At 36.5% G+C, this 24,122-nt stretch overlaps 1 protein-coding gene across 7 annotated transcripts in view; it reads right to left on the bottom strand.

The window, feature by feature from the left end:
* Window positions 1-10,101: 10,101 nt before the first annotated feature.
* The window catches only part of PIAS2 (protein inhibitor of activated STAT 2), a 106,234-nt gene continuing 92,213 nt past the window's right edge, over window positions 10,102-24,122 (bottom strand). For 3 of the 7 annotated variants that reach the window (XM_030926006.1, XM_030926008.1, XM_030926007.1), the window contains 2 exons: window positions 22,521-22,660; window positions 17,304-20,030 (listed from right to left, as the gene is read on the bottom strand). In XM_030926006.1, the coding sequence (XP_030781866.1) occupies window positions 19,960-20,030; window positions 22,521-22,660 (211 nt within the window). In that variant the 3' untranslated portion in view covers window positions 17,304-19,959. Of the gene's footprint in view, window positions 14,316-16,887; window positions 16,926-17,303; window positions 20,031-22,520; window positions 22,661-24,122 lie in introns of those variants that run through there. The other 4 variants (XM_030926002.1, XM_030926004.1, XM_030926005.1 and 1 more) reach the window with 3 other exon arrangements.

Genomic DNA, 24,122 nt, shown 5'->3' on the forward strand with positions numbered 1-24,122 from the left:
ACTGAGAAGTGGTTTGTAGTTCTTCTGGAAGAGGTCCTTTACATTCCTTGTAAGTTGGATTCCTAGGTATTTTATTCTCTTTGAAGCAATTGTGAATGGGAGTTCATTCATGATTTGGCTGTTTGTCTGTTACCGGTGTATAAGAATGCTTGTGATTTCTGCACATTCATTTTGTATCCTGAGACTTTGCTGAAGTTGCTTATCAGTTTAAGGAGATTTTGGGCTGACATGATGGGGTTTTCTAAATATACAATCATGTCATCTGCAAACAGGGACAATTTGACTTCTTCTTTTCCTAACTGAATACCCTTTATTTCTTTCTCTTGCCTGATTGCCCTAGCCAGAATTTCCAACACAATGTTGAACAGGAGTGGTGAGAGAGGGCATCCCTGTCTTGTGCCAGTTTTCAAAGGGAATGCTTCCAGTTTTTGCCCATTCAGTATGATATTGGCTGTGGGTTTGTCATAAATAGTTCTTATTATTTTGAGATACGTTCCATCAATACCGAATTTATTGAGTGTTTTTAGCATGAAGGGCTGTTGAATTTTGTCAAAGGCCTTTTCTGCATCTATTGAGATAATCATGTGGTTTTTGTCTTTGGTTGTGTTTATATGCTGGATTGTGTTTATTGAATTGCATATGTTGAACCAGCCTTGCATCCCAGGGATGAAGCCCACTTGATCATGGTAGATAAGCTTTTTGATGTGCTGATGGATACGGTTTGCCAGTGTTTTGTTGAGGATTTCTGCACTGATGTTCATCAGGGATATTGGTCTAAAATTCTCTTTTTTTGTTGTGTCTCTGCCAGGCTTTGGTATCAGGATGATGCTGGCCTCAAAAAACGAGTTAGGGAGGATTCCCTCATTTTCTATTGATAGGAATATTTTCAGAAAGAACGATACCAGCTCCTCCTTGTACCTCTGGTAGAATTCGGCTGTGAATCCGTCTGGTCCCGGACTTTTTTTGGTTGGTAGGCTATTAATTATTACCTCAATTTCAGAGCCTGCTATTGGTCTATTCAGTGATTGAACTTCTTCCTGGTTTAGTCTTGGGAGAGTGTAAGTGTCCAGGAAATTATCCATTTCTTCTAGATTTTCTAGTTGATTTGCGTGAAGGTGTTTATAGTATTATCTGACGGTAGTTTGTATTTCTGTGGGGTCAGTGGTGATATCCCTTTTATCATTTTTTTATTGCATCTATTTGATTCTTCTCTCTTTTCTTCTTTGTTAGTCTTGCTAGCGGTCTATCAATTTTGTTGATCTTTTCAAAAAACCAGCTCCTGGATTCATTGATTTTTTTGGAGGGTTTTTTGTGTCTCTATCTCCTTCAGTTCTGCTCCAATCTTAAGTTATTTCTTGCCTTCTGCTAGCTTTTGAATGTGTTTGCTCTTGCTTCTCTAGTTCTTTTAATTGTGATGTTATGGTGTCAATTTTAGATCTTCCCAGCTTTCTCTTGTGGGCATTTAGTGCTATAAATTTCCCTCTGCACACTGCTTTAAAAGTGTCCCAGAGATTATGATATGTTGTATCTTTGTTCTCATTGGTTTCAAAGAACATCTTTATTTGTGCCTTCATTTCGTTATGTACCCAGTAGTCATTCAGGAGCAGGTTGTTCACTTTCCATGTAGTTGAGCGGTTTTGATTGATTTTCTTAGTCCTGAGTTGTAGTTTGATTGCACTGTGGTCTGAGAGACAGTTTGTTATAATTTCTGTTATTTTACATTTGCTGAGGAGTGCTTTACTTCCAACTATGTGGTCAATTTCAGAATAAGTGCGACATGGTGCTGAGAAGAATGTATATTCTGTTGATTTGGGGTGTGGAGTTCTGTAGATGTCTATTAGGTCCCCTTGGTGCAGTTGAGTTCAATTCCTGGATATCCTTGTTAACTTTCTGTCTTGTTGATCTGTCTAATGTTGACAGTGGGGTGAAGTCTCCCATTATTATTGTATGGGAGTCTAAGTCTCTTTGTAAGTCTCTAAGGACTTGCTTTATGAATCTGGGTGCTCCTGTATTGGGTGCATATATATTTAGGACAGTTAGCTCTTCCTGTTGAAATGATCCCTTTACCATTATGTAATGGCCTTCTGTGTCTCTTTTGATCTTTGATGGTTTAAAGTCTGTTTTATCAGAGATTAGGATTGCAACCCCTGCTTTTTGTTCTCCATTTGCTTGGCAGATCTTCCTCTATCCCTTTATTTTGAGCCTATGTGTGTCTCTGCATGTGAGATGGGTCTCCTGAATACAGCAAACTGATGGGTCTTGACTCTTTATCCAATTTGCCAGTCTGTGTCTTTTAATTGGACCATTTAGTCCATTTACATTTAAGGTTAATATTGTTATGTGTGAACTTGATCCTGTCATTGTGATATTAGCTGGTTATTTTGCTCGTCAGTTGATGCAGTTTCTTCCTAGCATCGATGGTCTTTACATTTTGGCATGTTTTTGCAATGGCTGGCACCGGTTGTTCCTTTCCATGTTTAGTGCTTCCTTCAGGACCTCTTGTAGGGCAGGCCTGGTGGTAACAAAATCTCTAAGCATTTGCTTGTCTGTAAAGGATTTTATTTCTCCTTCACTTATGAAACTTAGTTTGGCTGGATACGAAATTCTGGGTTGAAAATTCTTTTCTTTAAGAATGTTGAATATTTGGCCCCCACTCTCTTCTGGCTTGTAGTTTCTGCCGAGAGATCTGCTGTTAGTCTGATGGGCTTCCCTTTGTGGGTAACCCGACCTTTCTCTCTGGCTGCCCTTAACATTTTTTCCTTCATTTCAACTTTGGTGAATCTGACAATTATGTGTCTTGGAGTTGCTCTTCTCGAGGAGTATCTTTGTGCGTTCTTTGTATTTCCTGAATTTGAATATTGGCCTGCCTTACTAGGTTGGGGAAGTTCTCCTGGATGATATGCTGAAGAGTGTTTTCCAACTTGGTTCCATTTCCCCCCTCACTTTCAGGCACCCCAATCAGACGTAGATTTGGTCTTTTCACATAGTCCCATATTTCTTGGAGGCTTTGTTCATTTCTTTTTCCTTTTTTTTTTCTCTAGACTTCTCACTTCATTTCATTCATTTGATCCTCTATCACTGATACTCTTTCTTCTAGTTGATCGAGTCGGTTACTGAAGCCTGTACATTTGTCACGTATCTCGTGTCATGGTTTTTATCTCTGTCAGTTCGTTTATGGCCTTCTCTGCATTGATTATTCTAGTTATCCATTCTTCCATTCTTTTTTCAAGATTGCGCTGGGTACATAGTTCCTCCTTTAGCTCTGAGAAGTTTGATCGACTGAAGCCTTCTCCTCTCAACTTGTCAAAGTCATTCTCCATCCAGCTTTGATCCGTTGCTGGCGATGAGGTGCGTTCCTTTGTAAGGGGAGATGTGTTCTTATTTTTTGAATTTCTAGCTTTTCTGCCCTGCTTTTTCCCCATCTTTGTGGTTTTATCTGCCTTTGGTCTTTGATGCTGGTGACGTACTGATGGGGTTTTGGTGTGGGTGTCCTTTCTGTTTGTTAGTTTTCCTTCTAATAGTCAGCTGTAGGTCTGTTGGAGATTCCTTGAGGTTCACTCCAGACCCTGTTTCCTGGGTATCAGCAGCACAGGCTCCAGAAGATAGAATATTGCTGAACAGCGAGTGCTGCTGTCTGATTCTTGCTCTTGAAGCTTCATCTCAGGGGTGTACCCCGCTGTGTGAGGTGTGAGGTGTCGGTCTGCACCTCAGTTGAAAATGCAGAAATCACCCGTCTTCTGTGTCACTCGCGCTGGGAGCTGGAGGCTGGAGCTGTTCCTATTCAGGCATCTTGCTCCCAACTCTAAATCGTACACTTTAAATGGGTGAACTTCATGTGTTAGGGAGTTGAAATGTGTCACACCATTAGGGGGGAAAATATACATACATATATATGTATGTATGTTTGAATCCTGACCCTTCATTCCTCAGAATGTGACCTTACTTGGCAATAAGGTCTTCATAGGGGTAATCTAATTAAATGAGGTCATTAAGGTGGATCCTAATCCAGTATGACTCTTGCCCTAACAAACAGGGGAAATTTGGACACAGACAAACATGCACAGAAGGAAGACTATATAAAGAGACACAAGGAGAAGACTGCCACCTACAAGCCAGTGAGAAAACCTGGAAGACATTCTTCCCTATGAGTCCTTAGAAGGAAACAACCCTGCTGACACTTTCATTTCACACTTGTAGCCTGCAGATCCTGAGACAACACATTTCTGTTAAGACACCCTATTTGTGGAGCTTTGTAAAGGCAGCCCCAGTATATATGTAAAGCTATATATGTAAAGCTTTACGTGTGTGTATATATACACACATACACAGCAATCCACATACTGTGTATATATGCACATATATACATGTATACATACGTATGTATAGCTATACACAAATGTACTTTACATATATATGCATAAACACACAAAGGAACATGAATATATACATATACACACACATAAACAACTTATAAGAAAGCCACTTCAAATACAATGGAATAGTTAAGTTGCAAGTAAAAACTGTTCCAGACACCTGATTAGCAAAACAAAAAATCACAGCCCTCACAGAACTTACATTCTAGTGGAATATTAAGAGTTGAGCAAATCAAGGAATGTAGGTCAAGTGGCTGGGGGAAATGCCACTGACCGGCAAGATTATAGCTACATTTCCAGGGCAGAGAGAAGAAAATGGGTTCCCGAAGATAGAAAAAGACGTGTTGGCACAATAACCAAGAAATGGAAGACACTGTGTCAACTGCAGATGTTGAAGCTAGTAAAAATCAAGTCCAAGAGACCTGGCAATTAGGAGCACATTTGACTTCAACACAAATTAATTCCAGGAGTGTGATGGCAGCTGAGATTCTAGCACGTAAACTACTTGCCAGCAACTTTAGGAGATTACCCCTGCCACTCTGCTGCACCAATGTGACAAAACCCCAACCTTGAATAAATCCAGCCTCTGACTTCTTCCACAACTATGGCTTCAACAAGGGGCATTACTGAAGAAAGCTCTACCATTTAGCTATCATTGTAAGTCTACAGTGTCCAACTCACCTCTAGTCCATTCTCTGATTCTCCAGGATTGCTATTTGAAACTGGTTGTTATCCTCATACATCATCCTTACCTCCTCCTTGTTTCTGGAACCAATCACATCAATCACATGGTTCTCAGACATGAAAGTCAAACCACTAAGTAACTCTTTTAACTCTGCCGTTCAAATGACACACATGCCTATGTCCACACCCATCCCTTCATCTGCCTTTGATCTGGATACCACTGAAATTGTTCTTGATGAAATTAACAGATACGGCCTGGTTAAGAAAGCCAAAGGAATACAAAAATTATCATAATTCCTCACTTGTAAGATGCATATTCATCCCTCAACATTTTAATAGGATACATATTGAAGTACTTTCATTGACCAATGAAAGCAATGGGTGATAGTTTAATTAGCATTTTTCTTTAATGTCTTACAATCAGGTACTTAGATTCAATCAAATATGGTGTTGTTTTAAATGAAAGCTTTTTTAAAAAATGGACACTTACCTTTTTAGGTTGTATCAGCAGCTTTTAACTCCACTAACCACTTGCTTCTTGAAATACTCTACTTTTTGGCCTCTGTAATACATTATTTTCCTTCAGTCTCAGCTGATCCTTCTTGATCTCCTTGTGTTCCTTTTCCAGTCTTCTTTCTCACTCATCAACTCCTCTGGATGAATTCATCCACTTTGATAGTTTCAGTGCTACTACCCATCAATTGTGGGGTATGTCTATAGCTTGTCAAATAGCAGGTGGGCATGTCTTTCAGAAATCAGGTCAACTGATTTTTGTTCCAGTTCCAAAGTGTTGAGTCTAATAATGATTTGGGTCAGGTGGCTAGCCATAAGAGACTGAGGATAAATTATATTTACAATTATATTGTATCAGTGTGGGGTACCTGACCCAGATAAGGTGGTCCTGAATACCTAATCTAGAGTAGAACATATGAAGAATTTCTCCAGCCTTTTATACACAGTAGGGTGGGTCTACAAGGAGTTGCTTACACTTTCAGGTTTAATACAACACCTATTCCCACATTATTATCCCCACTGTGCACTGCTCTACCCACCCCTTGTTAATGGCCCTTGCCCCTGTAAGTTTTTGGAGTTCAGAAGGTGAGTATGCTGCCTTCCAACACCTCAGTATCCATCTCCTGTACCAACCACCCTAAACATGCACCTCTTTCTGTTTTTCTCTCTTGGTGAATGCTTACTGCTGAGGTATTATATATTCCAAAGGTATCGAATTTCCAGTCAGCATAAGTCAAGTGCAAATGATTATCCACCATTTCTTCATCCACCAATATTTACTGGGTACTTTCTATGCACCACATATCATGTTAGGCTCTGGGATGCAAGTTAAAAGTTATCACCCCTGCCCTCATGGAGCTTACAATCTAGCTGGGGAAACAGACAGTATGCAGGGATTATTTTACATATTAATAGTGTATGAACAGGGTACTGTGATAATAGGAAATACTTGCTTTTTAGATAGAATGATCAAGAAAGGCCTTTGAGAAAGTAGTTAAAAACTGGATTTGAAGTCTGACTCCTCAATTACCAGCTGCACGACCTTGGACAAGTCAGTCACTCATCTGCTCAGAATCTGTTTCCACATTTGTAATATGGAGATAATCATACCAAACTCAACAAATTCTCATTACTACTAATGATCATGAAAACTCTTCAATGCCTCATCACTGTTTTGCAAGGCCCTTCACGATCTATCTATGCATATTTCTCAATATTCCTTAGCAAACTTCCAGCAATTCTAAACATTTTCAGCCCTCTTTTTGGACAAGCTTTTAATCAATTCACATTTCTCCACATTACTTCTATCAAATCATTGAGGTGCCTCATTTACATGCTCTTGTAGCACCCTATACTTTGCCTTTTACCATTAACATTGTAATCTCCCTATTTCACACCTCTGTTGATGCTACTGGAGCACAACTTTGGTGGGGGCAGGAACCTGTCTTGTGTTCCAAGTGCCTGATACAATGCCTGGCACCTAATATAATCTCAAATACTTGATGACTGAGGCCATTTGTAAGCCAAGAAAAGCAGCAGTAGAGAGGTGAGAGACATGGAGATGAGAGGGGAAGTCTGACAGGGTAAGGTCTTGAAGATGACAACAGGAGACCAGAGTCAAAGGCCCATGTGGCTGGGTTGACCTTAAAGGCCGACCTCATTCTGAGACTGGAAATAAAAAAAGATGGAGGTGGTCATAGGTGGGGAAGAAATCATGCTGATGGACTGTCCCTTGTTTGAATTAAGCAGCAAAGCCATCTTCTGACAAGGAAGTGGTCTGAAAAGAGAGCAATAACATTTGTTATAGCTGATAAGAATGGGCAAAGAAACTATGCTAAGTCATGTCAGAGGATGGATAGGAGACTGAGATTTGTTCAAGGCTGCAATAATGACAGCAGTCTAAGCTGGACAAGTAGCAAAGAGGAAAACAGAAGGTGTGGTTCAGTAGAAGAAAATGTTGGAGGTAAAGTAACCAAAACCTCACAGACCAACTTGGATAAATCACCTATAGAATGCTGAAGATACTGAGAATAATGAACAGAATCAAGGATGGCAAGGAACGCTGTGAGCCAAAGCCTCCAGCAAATCAAGGGGAATGATCAGGCAGTTATAAGACTAGAGGCAGTTGATAGTATAACCTCTTAGCATGAGCTTCAGAGGCAGAGATTTTTGAGAGGCGTTAACGATGGAGTCGGGGGGAAGGACAGTAACCACTGTATCTTGAGATATGTAGAATGTGAACACAGCCCACGCTGGTGTGAGCTGTAGGGGACGGCAGGGCCTCAGGTGGCAGCCAAATTTGTTATGGGCAAGGCAGTGAAGAGAAAAATCAAAAGAAAACGCTAAGATGTAGCCAAGAATGGCCTAGGAAGCGATCAGCGACTAGAACATAATATAGAATGGAGATAAGTGAAGACAAAAATGGATGACAAGGGAGGTTTGTACTTTTATTTAAAAGACTGCAGAAAAACCAGGAATGAGCCTCGTGGATGCTTCCTTTCTGAAACCCCATGCTTAATATTCATCACTGTCTCCCATACCTGATTCATCTTCACTCTAAACTGCCTCCTGTCTCTGTAAATAGTGCCATTAACATCTAAGTTACCCAGGCTTGAAAAATGGATGAAAAATGGACTCAATCCTTACTCATATATCCAGTCACTGAATCTTGAGTCTTCCTCTGAAATGGCTTCAGCATCCACTCCTTCCTTATTCCTCTGGCTATCATCTGAAACCAGTTCTCATGATTTTAAGTCTAGATTACCATACCAGTCTCCTAGGTAGCACAGCTAATTAATGTCACTTCAGTTCAGGCAGAAAGCTTTTGGGGTAATTCTAGGTCAGACTCCCAAGTCCACTACTCATTCACTGTGACCTTCACTGTGACCTTGGAAAACCTATCTAAACCTGTTTCATTTGTAAAATGGGGAATAACACCACTTTCCTCTGAGGAGCTATTCCAAGAACGAGACATTCTTTTACCCTGTTTTACAACAGGGTAACACTCTTCGTCACTTAAAAGAATTACGCTTTGAGAACACAAAATAAAGCTTTTTTAAAAAGCCATTCAGAAATAGGAAGGTTTGGGAAATGATGGCATTTGCCAATCAAGAAAATGTTGTACCTCAAACATCTGAAGATAGCAATCTGTTTTTCCTTTCCCCACAGCTACCCTTATTGGAAACATAAGGGAATAGAAAGTGAAAATAGGCAATGTTTGCCTGTTTTTATAGTTTTTAGCCTTACCACTTTTCAGTTCGGGGACAGAATGCCTTTGGCTCAGTAGACTCTACTGGCTTTGGGGACCTCAGAAAGGCCATAATCGGGCCTACAGGAAGAGGAAAAAGAGCTGACCTCTAAGGGCAGACCTTAGGTACAAGTGGCTTTTTTAAAAAAAGTGACACTTTTGAACTAAAAATGGAAAATGTAGTCTGACAATATTTGTGCAACTTTACAGTGCAAGTAAAATCACGTGAAAAGCCTGGATAGCCATATGCAGGTGTTTCTGGAACATGTCAGATTATGTATATGTGTGTGTGTGTGAGTGTGTATAATTTTTTTTGGAGACAGAGTCTTGCTTTGTTACCCAGGCTGAAGTGTAGTGGCACAATCTCAGATCACCGAAATCTCTGCCTCCCAGGTTCAAGCGATTCTCCTGCCTCGGTATCCCAAGTAGCTGGGACTACAGGCGCCCTGCCATCACACCCAGCTAATTTATGTATTTTTGCTAGAGATGGGGTTTCACCATGTTAGCCGGGCTGGTCTCCTGACTTCAGGTGATCCGCTCGCCTCGGCCTCCCAAAGTGCTGGGATTATAGGCGTGAGCCTCCGCTCCCAGCCCATGTCAGATATATTTAAAACTAAGAAAGCCTGGGAAAATCTCTGCCAAAGATCTTCAAATCAGTTAACCCCGTTCCATAGGGTCAGAAGGGCAGAGTGTCTTAGTGCAGATGCCTGCATAAAGATAAAATATTTCATGTTCTTGGAAAATATGGCTAGACCACTCTTCTCATACCATCCAGCTGCAGTATAAATTAGCATACCCATGTGGAAAAGTGATATGAATCAACAACTACAAAAGTGTTCATATACCCTTGACCAGAAATTCCACTTCCAGTATTTATCCTAAGAAAATAATTTATGCACAAAGACATTCACCATGGCATTATGAGATACAATCTAAACTGTTCAAAATAAGGAAAGGTTTTATGAATCATGGTACATCCATAACAACGGAGTACCATAAAATTAATAATAGTTGACACAGTTTTTAATGACATGGAATAATGCTTGTAGATTGAGGGGGAAAACCCCAAGATACAAATTACACTGAGAATGATGAAACTATGTAAAAATATACAGAAGTAGCAAAGACACTGGCAAGGAATATGCAAAAATATCAAGTGATTTTTTTTCTGGTGACAGAATTATAAGCAATTGTTATACTTTTCTGTATTGTCTAAATTTTCCACAATAAGCATGTACTACTTACATAAACAGAAAAAACAAACATTATTCAACCAGGCAAGCATTAACGAATGGACATTGTATACAGCTTTATTTATTTCTTTTAGGAATTGCAGGTTCCTAACAAAGTGGGGGTGAGGGGGTGTTACAAACCAGTCACTTGGCAGGAACATTAGATTCCAAAAGCAGAGAAATGCTTAATTTTCTTCTACCTGTTTCACCACATTCATGTAGAATTGTAGTAAAAAAGATGGTGAATCAGGTTGAATCATCAATCTAAATGACAACTTAAAGCTCCCAAATCACATGAAGCCAGGACCACTAAATCTAATGTCAGACATGTTTAAACGGTGCACTGCTCTACATTTTTCTATGATGAAAAGAGCTAGAAAATAATGGTAATGTCATTATGACATTCCATGAAAATGGAGAAAATCTTGCAGGAAAAATTAAGAAAATAAAAATGTTTACTAAATAAAGAATGGTCTGGCTAAGTGCTTTTTTTTTTTTTTAAACCAACTGAAGGCCAGAGAAATGAAAGGCATACCTATGAATTAAATTAATGTTTTTAAAAAATTGACTTTACCTAAAATACAAACAAATGTCAACTAATGAATACTTTATTGGCAGAAAAAAAAGACAACTTGGTTGGAAATGGTGAGTGTCTTGGACTGGTCTGAAGGAAGAACATCTGAAAGGTCTGAATGTCAAAGTCAGAACAGTCTCTGGTCAATCCTACTTTGCTTAAAATCCAACATTTTACCTTTCTTCAAATTCCTCAAGACTAAGGAAAACTTGGTTTTATACCAAGAATTATGAATCAACCTATCCTCGCTATCCCTTACATCATATTTTCATTCTAGCTTTTCTGAAACACATTACCAGATAAATGCCATATAACCTAAATTCACCTCAATGCTTTCGTTTTGCCTTTACAATTATCTAAGGACAGATGCCAAGTTTTTATAACTTCAGGCTAGAAAATCCTGAAGTGGCTCACCTAATGGTCAGAAAGTGAGTGAGTGAAAACAGACCTCAGGCACAAAGCTATTTTCAGCACCAATTACACTGTGGGGGATTACCAGAGCAAGAAAAGCCCTTCATAGTTCTCAGTGAAGAAAGATAAAAACATTTTATTTTGGCCGGGCACGGTGGCTCATGCCTGTAAATCCCAGCACTTTGGGAGGCCAAGGCAGGCGGATCACCTGAGGTCGGGAGTTCGAGACCAGCCTGACCAAAATGGAGAAACCCCGTCTCTACTAAAAATACAAAATTAGCTGGGCGTGGTGGTTCATGCCTGTAATCCCAGCTACTTGGGAGGCTGAGGCAGGAGAATCGCTTGAACCCTGGAGGCGGAGGTTGCAATGAGCCAAGATTGCACCATTATACTCCATCCTGGGCAACAAGAGTAAGATTCAGCCTCAAAATAATAATAATAATAATAATAATAATAATAATAAAATTTGATTTTAGGAGACTGACAATTACAGTTCATTTCCTAAGATAATCTAGGTGACAGCTAAGACAACCCCACTGAAAATCCCTTGTATCTGGTTAAGCAGAAATCTGGGATAGCAAAATAAACTACTAGAAAGTTAGGGTCTGGATAAGAAACAATGACCATATTAAAGTCTGATGGCTCAGTAATCATGATGCTGCCATAAGGCCAAAATCATAAAGTACTAATGCTCAAAGACAGATACACAATGCAAGCCCCAACTTCAAGATGATAAACTTCAAAGTGTATTTTTTAAAATGCAAGTTGCCTGTATGAAATAAATTAAAAATTTATATGTAATTTCAGTGTAAAACACCAAACTGAACATTAAAACTGTCCACAGAAAACAGAAAAAAAAATCACAATTACAAAAGCACAGAGGTATCAGTTATAAGAACCAAGTAAATAAACTAATTTCTACTAATATTTTCATTTACTTTATAAAACTTTGTTGATTAAATTGGGGAGTCTCTGACAATCTAAAGGGTAACAAAATAACAAATATACATAATTTCTTTATTAATTATGCCACACAAATCAAGTTAAATTTTTTCTATCTGATTACAGAGTCAATAAAAATTGCATCTGTATTTAGAGCAGCAACATAAAACTTTATGAGAAAGAAATATTATATCTGGACCAAAAAACTACAACATGGTTTGGAAATCTAATGACTAAGAAGATAAAACTGGCAACTATGTGCAACTACTGCTCATAGATTCGGGTTTTTTCCCCCCACATCTTTAAAATAAGCAGCCCCCACAAAGGGATAATCTCTTGAATAAGGAGATGATGTAGCCAAAGAAGGGATGATATGGGAAACCACATGAAATTAAATCAACATAAAAAGAATACACAAAGGCCATGGAAACTTGAGAAAGTTACAACAAAAACAAAACAAAACAAAACAAAACAAAACAAAACAAAAAAAACAAAACCCAAGCAAGTACAAGTAAGCTCCTTGGAGCTGCACCAACTCTTAAGTAGTACATCCCTATTCTAACTGAAATTGATAAGTCCTCACCTGGGCACTTCAGTTTGAGAAATCAATTGGTTGGACTGGCCATTAAAATAAGGACTTCGTTTTTAAGGTAAACCTTAGAGAGAGAAAGCTAAACAGAAAAGTACTAAATCCTTGTGAACTCAAAAATGATTCAGGAAGTCAAATGAAGCAAACTATAAAACTTGGATGAAAATGTTTCTCTAAGAGTAAAACCCAGTTTTCTGTGTGATTTAAAATCAAAGCAACACACTACAGAAGAAAATTTTCAAAGTGCACCCAATATAACCTCAGAGATACCCTGGAGTGTTTGGGGTAGCATGGATTGAGACAGGAAGTGGGTTCAGGCTTATCTTCCCCAACCCTTCTTCACTTTAATTCAAACATTTGTAATTCTCTTTTGTCTTTTGTAGTTTCAGGTAAGATTTTGTTTTTAAAAAATGAAAAAAAAAATCTAATGCTGTCCCTTTTTCTAAGTTTGAAAATCACTGCTGAGACTGAAATTACATTGGTGAGAAATATGATCATCATAAATCTAAAACACATTTTCTATGTCAGTGCTACCAAAATACAAAGTTTCATCAAGTATTTCACTACTATTCTGTAAAATAAATGAGAAAATTAAGTTCTTGGGAAGAAATTAAATTTTGTTATTACCACCTCCCAAAATTTGCTCTTCTGCTGGCTCCAAGATATCAATATTTGATAGTGTGAACAAATTTCTAACAAACATTTCAGTCACACCGTACCCCAAAGACATTTCATTCAATGGCTGCATAGGGTTTCTTTTTTGAGAAGGCAAGCCTCAAATTTATAGAAAACTCTAGAATGAAGAATGTACAATTACTAAAAACATAATAACACACATTATGTCAAGGGCAGAATCTGCATAGTGCTCTTAAACATAATCACCAATGAAGAGTAGCCAAATCCCAGAACTTCACACAGCATTCATTAGCAAACAACGTCAAAGTGTAAATGATAAGCAGGAAAAAAGCCAAGTAACACAAATGCCGTTTTTCTTTGATGGGATCATGAAGAAAAGTGGAACTGCAGGACGAAAAGTGGAATCCAAGCTTTGGCCACGTACTGAAACTTCATTACTTCAATGAAACAGAACAAATCTCCATGGAAAGGACTCATTCAGTAAACATTAATTTCTTTCCATATATTTTTCTTTCCTTCACGTAGGTTAAACAGAAGTTGCTGTCATTCTAGAATCACTGATTACAATTTTTTTTAATTAGAAAAAAGGTTACTTGAATATTTACATAATTTTATTGCTCTTTAACAAAAACTTTTTTCATTGATTTGTAGACTCCATCCATTAACGTATGAAAGTGAAATCCATCTCTCAGGAAGATACAGTTATGGCTGAATGTATCTGATGCTGAGATACAGCATAATTAAGAAAAATCCTTGCATGTCATTTGGTTCTTGTTGCAGTCTTCTGTGTTCACCTCTCAGAAAGCAAAAGAATCCATTTGACTTTCAATAAATACCAAATTGTTAAAAAAAAAAAAAAAGTTTCCACAGACTAGAGATCCAAGAAAAAGCAGTTCTGATGAATGATTCCCAGAATCAAGTGAGTCCTCCTTTAGTCCAATGAGATGATGTCAGGAATGTTACTTCCACTGCTGGTTATGACCCCTGTCTCACTCCTGCTGCTGGATGAACTAACGTGAGTACTGCTTTCATGGGAGCTGGTGGTGGTGACAGACGTACTGCTTGCTGTTAAGGGTGAGGTGAGACTATCCAAAAACATAGGAGGACAGTACTGCTTGAAACAAACAATGATGCCAATGAGGAAGAGGCTACTTGATTTTAAATAAAGAGACTACAAATTATTAGAAATGCACAAGCAATATTCACATATTTAAATCCCGCTGGGATTTAAAAATTGCTCAAAACTTCACATCTTTGGGTGGAAGGTGGCATGAATTCAGCTATTTTACATTATTTAGAGAATGCAGCATATATTCCTGATTCTCTCTAAACTTGAGGAACTTGTTTGCTGACCGCATACAAAGGTAAAAGTATAATGTCAACAATAACTGAAGTCATTTAATACTAAATATTGGCCCTCCAATGACAACCCATACTTAATCTCAGAAAGAATTTGTTACCTAACTGTATTTAGTTGGGTGTCAATTTTGAAAGAACTGTTGAGCTTACACCGGCATTTTTGCTTAATAACATTTTAAAAAGTATTTGTTAGCCTTTCCCGGTGTGAATTAAGTATCAAACAGACCCTTTATGAAGGTTAAGGCTGACCAGCTGAATGATGGCGTTGGACTCCTTTGTACATAAACATAAAATACCTGTGTCATCAGAATTACAACATTCATTCTAAAACACAGACTAGACGGTAGCTAACTATCACAGGATCCTCAGGACAGAAAATTATCTCAGGTAATCACAAAGTTTTGCAATAAATGTTAAAGAAGATCTAATCTAATCTTCTCATGATGCCTGTTTAACACCCCTTTCCTAGTGCTCATATTTCACAAGTTCCCTTACAATCCTGGTTACTGATCCCATCACTGATCCAAACAAGTACAAACCTGAGTGTACTACTCTAATATTAACAGAGGAGTGAAGAGAGATGAGCCAAAAGCATTATATCAGTATAGAATATTTTATGTGAGAAATGACTGCACTGACTTTAGCAAAACAAGAGGTCTTAGTGATATCCTGCAAGAGATGTTTTAAGTTTGTCATTAGTTCAACTGTATGAAAGATCAGTAAGGATATCTGACTCACATTCCCCATTCTCAAGATTATGCAGCTTATCATTAGAGACACTGGATTACGGAAGAGGAATTTAAAAGTCAAGTTGTTTAGACTACATGATTTCCAAGGCTGGTGAATAAAACAGAAACAATAGTCCCAGGTTTAAGTTGCCAGTCAGAGGGACGACAACAAGTAAAATTCAGACTACCCTTCAAAAGAACAAGTTATTCAACGCTTTGGATAGATAACTGTTTTGGTTCATCAATAAAATGAATGCCACACACAGAGTCAAGGGACATTAGTTACAGGGAGAAGAATAGTTCTTAAAGAGCTTCCAAGAAGCTCTAAAGATAGTTGAATTGTCAGGTATTAAAACTCTTTTCTAAAATCAAATCAATTTCTAACTTTCCATTAAAATTGGGGGGTAAATCTAGAATAAAGCCAAGAAACTTACATTTTATTCCTGCTACCTCTCAGGCAGTTTTTGATTGCCTCAAGAAAAAGATACTCATTTATGAAAGTAGTCCTAGATGCTACAGTCCTGCCATCAACAGGCTCTGCATTGAATTCTTAGAAGTATTCAGACTGCAGCCACTTAAGTTCTAACCCTGCATCCCTTATTGTAGATACAATGACAAGAATTAAGGGATAATATGGAGGTCAAGTAGTAAAACCTAAGGATTCTATGGCAAACTGAAGGCCCCACCTCACCCTTCTACTACGGACTCACCAAATAAGTTAGACCACTGCTAAATATACAAAATAGAGCTATGAAATAAAAACCTCTAGGTTCCAAGATAATTTTTTGTAAAAGAACTGGTCACATAAAAATTAGCAATCCTTACATCTGAAGAATCCATTTCCTAGAAAAATACACAGATACCTTTGCTAGGTACCTCTGTTATATATACTGCCAGAAGGAGGTCAACACTGAATGACAAGAAATTCCTCAGTCTGCACATAAATTTCTGGTGCTGTTCATGTAATCTGATAGAGTACTGAAACAGGAGGCTGATACAGGACCTCTCCTCCTCTGCTCTGCCTCTGCTATAAGTCTGTCTGTGCAATCCATGCTCACTGTAAGGTCTTCATGTTGGGACTCTGGGCTACTAGGGTTTCTCATCTTCGACAGAGAAAACAGGGATGATTGACATATAGCAACTTTAAACTGGGGCCTCCCCAAAGTCCAAATTTGAATATCCTTAAAAACAATGAAGAATCAAGCTAATGAGTCAAGTCTGTCTAATCAGGTTTAGCTGTTGATTTTCTATGTACAGAATGTTTTAGCTAAAAAATAAAACTGTATTTGTAAAATTTTAACTTGCAGCCACCCAGAACTGTTTCCATTCATTCTAATCATTCAAATGCTTGTAAGAGATGCCAACTGATTAAGCTAAATAAAACAGAATTTAAAATTTAGATATTAAAGACCAAAATGATAAACTGAAACAACTTTATTCCTTCAAATAAACTGTGAAATATTTGCACAGTACTTCCTTTCCATCAATGTAAGTAATTCAGAGTTGACTGTCCTGATTTTATGCAACTGGTCATTTTTAGTTAGTATGACATAACCAACAATCAAATACAAATTAGTTGCTTAAATTCAGGATACATACCTGGGGATCAACTGGAATAAGGGAAAGAAAATCCAAACCTAAAACAAAAATGCTTTGTTAATAGTTGTCTCATATTTTAGGAGACCAGAATTATTTCCCTAAATCATTTTTATCACAAATCACAAAACATTTGTGGTAAGTGCTTACCACTCTGCCACAGGGAAGTTCTATACCATGATTAGTGACATTTGAAGTGTTTAAAACCCAAAGATGAATATATTCTCTGATAAAAAAAAAAAAAAAAAAAAAAAAAAAAACTAGCTCCCAGAGACTCAAAGAAGTACAAAACTTTTCAGAGAAGGACTAGTCAAAACAAATGTTTCCCCCTTTGCCACTTAAGAGAATGAGAAGCAATAAAAATGATGAGCTAATGATCTGGATTTGAACCTTTAAAAAAAGAAAAAAAAAAAACATACTTAAGCTCTTAAGATATTTCACATTTATTTTTCAGAAATACAGAGGTTCATCTAAGTATCACTTCTTAAACAGATGTCTATTTCAATGATAGCTCTCTGTCCCAGCGGTCCCCACATCAAGAGCAGTACATAGTCCAACGCTCTGCACAAAGCACACACTCAGGAATTGCTGCGCTAACACGGTTATCAAGGGTTACTGGGTTCTGAGCTAACGTAATTTTCTGAACCACAGAACTGTAATTGTTCAATGAGGTTTTAGAAAGAGGAATGTGTAAAAGATTGTCCAGTAATATAATTCTGACATATTCAAATAATAATAATAAATACAATTTTTAGGTCTGAAAAGTCTAGTAATAAACTTCAATGTCTGTTCACCTAGACCTCCCTGTGTGACTAAATTCTCTTTAATTATTTCAAAACTTTAAAAAAGAAACCATACGTCATTAAGACAGGCCAATTTCTATTCAATTCCACGATTTTTATGCTGGCATTCAGAGACACTCTGAATATAATCACCACACAGAGAAAGTCTGACATTATGCTTTTATGCAAAATAGACAATATCAGTGGGGACATTTAAAATATTTACTAACCAGTATGAATTTATAACTCAAAAAATTTAAATATATTATCTTATGATCTCCAAATAATGGTATTACAAAAATGCTTATCAAATGATACAAGCTATAGCACCAATCATTTGAAAGAAATCATTCCAATGATTTCTAAAGCCTTTCTGAAAATTGTTGCTACAGATTTTTTTTTTTTTCTTTTTCGGGAGACACTGAGTCTGCTCTGTTGCCCAGGCTGGGATGCAGAGGTACAATCATAGGTCACTGCAGCTGTTACCTCCTGGCCTCAGCCTCACAAAAAGTAGGGGCTACAGGCGTGTGTGACCATGTTCAGCTAATTATTATTACTATTTTTTTTGTTGTTTTTAGAGAGAGGGTCTCACTATGCTGCCCAGGTTGATTTTGAACTCCAGAGCTCAAGCGATCCTCCCATCTCAGCCTCACCAAGTACTGGGATTACAGACACAAGCCACCGCACCCAGCTTGCTGTAGGTTTTCATTTCATATGTCTGTCACTAGCTTTATGATACGATGGTTTGAGCCAATACTAAACCAAAGAGAATTACAACAAACTTTTTCAATGACTTCTCTATTAAAATAATAGGTGAGATATCTCAATAAGCAGACTTTGTCTTCATATTGATACTATTCAGTAAATCATCTCTCTGCTTCTGCCAAAGAACTCAAAATTTGTCTAGCCCTTGTAATACCTTCAGAGTTTTACATTTTCAATTTCTATTATTAAGTAAAAAAAGTTTATTGGAATGTTATTTATTTTGTTCTGCTTCAAATGGTATAACCATTTTCTTTTTACAGTACCTTCTATCTTTTTAGTTTTCGGTTTTCCTCATATTTATAATAGCTTCTACCTTTTTATAGTTTTTCAGTTTCATACATTCAATCACCTTTAATATTTGTTGTATCTCTCAGTTCATGTAACTGAAACCTTTTTATAACACTGAAGTATTGACGATGGTGTTGGAATATTGTGTACCGACGCCAAACCACTCAAAAATGCTCATTTTCTAGACGTTCAACTATTTCCATTTCATAATTTCAGTTAAAATAAATATGCAAGCTTGATATAAAACAGTTTGAAAATCATATCAAGCCTGTGTATTTATTTTAATTGAAATTAAAAATTGAAGCTCACTGAGGATCCTATTTTCATTATTTCCATTCCAGTTCTTCAGATGTACTGTAATTCTCTTTGATGATTTCATGTGTGCAGTAAATATAAAGTTTATTTAGAAAAGAATTAAGAGATTTACTTATCTGTATCTTGATACCTCATCCACGGAAAATTGAATGTGGTGACTTATACAACACCGTAATAAAATACCTAGAAATTTTTCTAAAATTTTGGTTGGAATTCTAGATTGTTTACCAAGCATTACAAGGGTGCTGTCTATATAAAATCTGTTTAATGTAAATATTTCTCTCACTGAAACCATTTTTTTCTCAAGTACTAACAGTGAAGTTTGGTATAGTATTTTAGATGCTATTCTTCCTAACAAAAAAACGAAATCATCTAAGTCTTCTTGCATTTTACATTTTAAGCAGAATATTAAAACTTTTATATGAAATAAAGTTTCATCAGTAGTGATTAAAATGTTACTGCCTTGTTTCATAAGTTTATTAGCAAAATGCAGTTCTTATTTCACCGTAAGTTTCAATTGCAGCATGTCATATTGATACATTTTTATGCCCTCCTAAGTATTTCATGGTTGAAAATGGTCAATCACTTTTAACTAAAAAGCAGGTAGTGTTAACACTATTTTATTAACACTGATAAAATTTTAATTTTAAAATTTTAAGTGTTTCACTGTGAAATTGACTCATTAGACTTTTTCCCTTATTGATGACAACACATTTTCCTTGAGTCATAAACTTTAACAAAACATAACTGCTACATGATTAAATACGTAAATGTTTAGCACTTTCAAATTTTAATGATACAACTTTTGAGCACCATTCGCACCTGACAATATGGTACTAGCAATAATAAGGCAGTCATATTTTTCCTTGAAATAATCAAGCTGTTTTCCACTCCATAAATACAAATTATTTGTTTTATTTTGTATTCACTGTTGCACAGTATCAGAAGATGTTCCAAGCTTCAGTTCATTATTAATATCATTTCTTCTTTGTTCTCCTGCAGATTCAGAAGATTCATGTTTATGTTTAAAAGGAATGTTAAGAAATGTATTAAAACTTTGTTATCTCTCCATTCTTGGTGTTCTATTTAATATTTTATTATAAATTATTAAGTTTATCAATACTAAAATTCTTCACAGTATGACTAATTACATAAAAATTATGCATAAAAATAAAACCAAATTACTAATCACAAAAGAGCACATTAACAATAAAATCAAAGTAAAACTAAACTATTTAGATATAGTAACTGCTACATAATTAATACATGATGATAAACTAGCAATTCTTCTAAAGAACAATAGATCCTATTCTATTCAGTTATCAATTGGTAAGAAAGCTTTTCAATAATAACAACCAGTATCACCATAATTGTTAATATTGGCTAAATATCAGCCTTGGATATTAGTCTTGTTTGCTCAATACCAGTCTTGAAACGCATTTTTACCAAATACCCAGTTTAGACATATTTTACTGCATTTTTCTCAAGTTTCACATTCCTAAAAAGAAATAAAGTCTTACTTTATGCCCAATTTTTGAAATAATGTAAATTTCCCCCAATTAAAAATTCATCTAGGTTCACAGAACTGAAAAACTAACAAGGCAAGTGATTTGTAAAGTGTGTCTATACTATTGCTAAACGGTAGGATCTCTTTAATGAACAGAAATGCTCATTATCTTTTTTCAGGATTAATTTTTAATTCAAGGTCTTTAGGAAACAAATCCTTTCGGAATGCTTGCTTATAACACATACTGAGATGACATGTAGACACTCTTCCAACTAGCCAATGTTACAGCCATAAAAGGCAGTTAGGAATTACGAATCTCTGCATTTCCATCTTTGTCCCTGACATGAAACCTCACATGTACCTTAGCATCAGACTTTGTATATACTTTACAAATACTTTACAATTTGTGCTAGCTGGGTCTACAAAGAACTTCTTAAAATACCAACTCCCAAATTACATATGGAGTAAATATATTTAAGAAGCAAAAAATAACTTTAAAAGCCATTTTTTCCGATGGGTACTATAAAATGTCTATTCTTTTCCACTAAATTTTATTCACATAATCTAAACAAATTTCAAGAAGCAAAATCATACTGAGCCAATCATCAATTGTTTTCAGTAACACAAATTTTCACCAAGAGGATAAGCATTGTGCTTAAAAATAAAGACCTCACTAAGGGGAGAAAAAAAATAAATCATAGGTCAAAATTAACTTCATAAATCTAGAGAAGAAAATTAGTAACAGGAGAGAATTGTATTCCACTAAAAGGGCCTTCCGAGAGAAGGGAAGTCATGAATGTACTGGTTCTAACTTGCTCAAATATAACTGACAGAAATGTCTGCAAAAGCAATGGCTATGGAGAGAGGGAAGAAGAGTAAAGGAGGGAAGTTTAAATTTTGTAATACGGCCTTGGTTGCAGAAGTCCTGATACTAAGGTAATTCAAGCAACCTTGATATTTTACAGTAGATTCCCCCTTATGTTTTGCCTTCTGTGATTGCAGTTACCTGTGGTCAACTGCAATCATAAAGTATCACATGGAAAATTCCAGAAATAAACAATTCATAGGTTTTAAATTACACACTGCTCTGAATAGTCTGATGAAATCTCATGCTGTTCTGGCTTCATCATGCTCCATCCCACCCAGGACATGAACTATTCCTCTGTCCAGTGGCTCCCAGCTTTGTCACTCAGTAGCCATCTAAGTTATCAGATTAACTATCTCAGTACACAGTGCTTGTGTTCAAGTAACCCTTATTTTAACTTAATAATGGCAACAAAGTGCAAGAGTAGTGATGCTAGCATATTGTTATAATTGTTCTATTTTATTAGTTATTGCTGTTCATCTCTTACTATGCCTAATTTAAAAATTCAACTTTATCATGAATATATCTTTATAGAAAAGAACAGTATATATAGGGTTCTGTAATATCTGTGGTTTCAGATATTTACTGGGGGTCCTGGAACTTATCCCCCATGGATAAGGGGAAACTACTGTACATATAAAAGATATCCCAAGTATTAAGCCCTGCTTTAGGGAAACAGATGGTAGACCCTATCTTTGTAAGAATAAAATCCACAGCTCATAGGAAAAATCAGCCCCAAACAACATCAGTATATTCTGAAGTTTTGATGAGCTATCAAGAAGAGTATGAGAAAATATGCTCCCTTCACCTGTGAGGTTCTACAATAGGTAAATGAAGAAAAAGTCTCTAAGTACAAATTCTCCAAAAGTGAGAATAAAATCTCTAACATTTACTATTCTACTATATTTCTTATCACCAGGAATCTATAGATTGCTCTGTAGTTAAAATAACAACTGGATGTGGTATATAAAAACAGGTAAGACCTTTACATGAAGCCTTCAAATTTCCTTAGCACTTCTATTGAAAATTTCAAAACTATATTGGCTTTACAGATTAAGATTAAAAATAATAAACTGATAAAAAAAACAAAAGAAAACAAAAACACTCCACATACCTGGCAAATCTGATGACATGCTTGATATTGGCGTGTGGTGGAATGGTACTGAGTAGTCTGTTAATGAAGGCGGAATAGCAGCAGGATCAACCGAAGTCACACTGGGCACCCTTACAGAAGATGGCTGATACATGAGAACCCTGTTTTAAATAGCATGGGAAATTACAAACAATCTGGCTGTTAGTTCACAGGAGAGAAGAGCTGCACCACTGGGCATTCTCAGTCGTTTGTTCACTAGTTTCAGCACGACTACATGGCAGCTACTCACTACACAGCACTCCACTCTCCTCTCCTCTCCCACAATAGTCTTCATTTTAACATGAACGTACCTTGGCTCTCAACAGCAACTGCGACATAAGAGCAAGTTGACATTCAAACACAATGTACAGTGCTGGAGTGAGATATAACACTTTCATCCACAAACAGAAACAGACATCACTTTTATTAATGTGTATGTCATAAGTATATGGGTACCAGTGATTTTATCTTTAAATAAATTTAAAACTAACATAGAAGATCCCTAAGGTTTGATTTAAATCAGGGAACCTTTAGAAGTGAAGCTACTTACTATAGCACAACCCAAATTTCTTCAAGTCTAACTTGAATTGTATTAATTATTTGCAATCTTTTCTGGGAATCATCTGAGCAAAATTACCCAGTCTTGCGGCCGGCCAACTTGATGGCAATAGGCCACAATCAGAAATGAGGATGAGTATTCAGGATTTAAAATATAATATCCAGAAATAAAAATGCTGGCTACCAAGATACCACCTACCAGGTAGGTGAAATCCCAAGATAATTTATGATTTTAAAATTAGCTGTTCATGCTACCAAAAATACAAATTAAACATATGTAATAAATACTTCACAACTGGTATTATATAAAAATATATACATATACTATAGAATTACTTTATAATTTCAAGAAGCAGTATAACTAAACATATTTTGAAAAAGTTCAAGCTTAAACAGAGATTTTTTTGCATTCTTTCTATTTAACCTGCATTTTCTCTTAGCCCAGGGTAAACAACTACAACTTCACAAGAAAGACATCCTTGAATGTATGCAGGAAACTGAGCATCGTTACTGGTCTTATGGTTGATGGTGGGAAACTTGAAAACAAGGGGTAAAACATTAAGGTTAGTATCCCAAAGCACTGCCAGTCAACTACCGTAAGCTTAATGACGAAGATACAGAATTCTGTAGCTGGAAAAGACCATTATGAAGACGAAGAAAATGTCTCAAAAACTTAAAGTAGAACCATGGTCACAAAGCTAGACTGGGATAACCTCTGGGCATAATTTCCCTTTCCTGTTATTGCTGATTATTAAATATCAGTAATAAGAAATGATGACAAATTGCGTGACATTCTTTGTACTCTGACAAGCTATTTCATAACCTCAATTTAAATGTCAAACCACTTAAATATGGATATCACTACAATGTGGAAAACAGTCATCTTGAGGATACATATATGGTTGAGTGGGCAACTATGTTAGTCTCAGAAAAGTGAATAAATAACACAGGTCAGAGTTTAGAAATCTTTAAAAACTGATCCATTTAGGAAGCTTATGATATATAATATTCTTGAGGCAATAACAT

The sequence above is a fragment of the Rhinopithecus roxellana genome, chromosome 21 (assembly GCF_007565055.1).
Source record: "Rhinopithecus roxellana isolate Shanxi Qingling chromosome 21, ASM756505v1, whole genome shotgun sequence".
In the NCBI taxonomy this organism is placed as follows: domain Eukaryota; kingdom Metazoa; phylum Chordata; class Mammalia; order Primates; family Cercopithecidae; genus Rhinopithecus; species Rhinopithecus roxellana.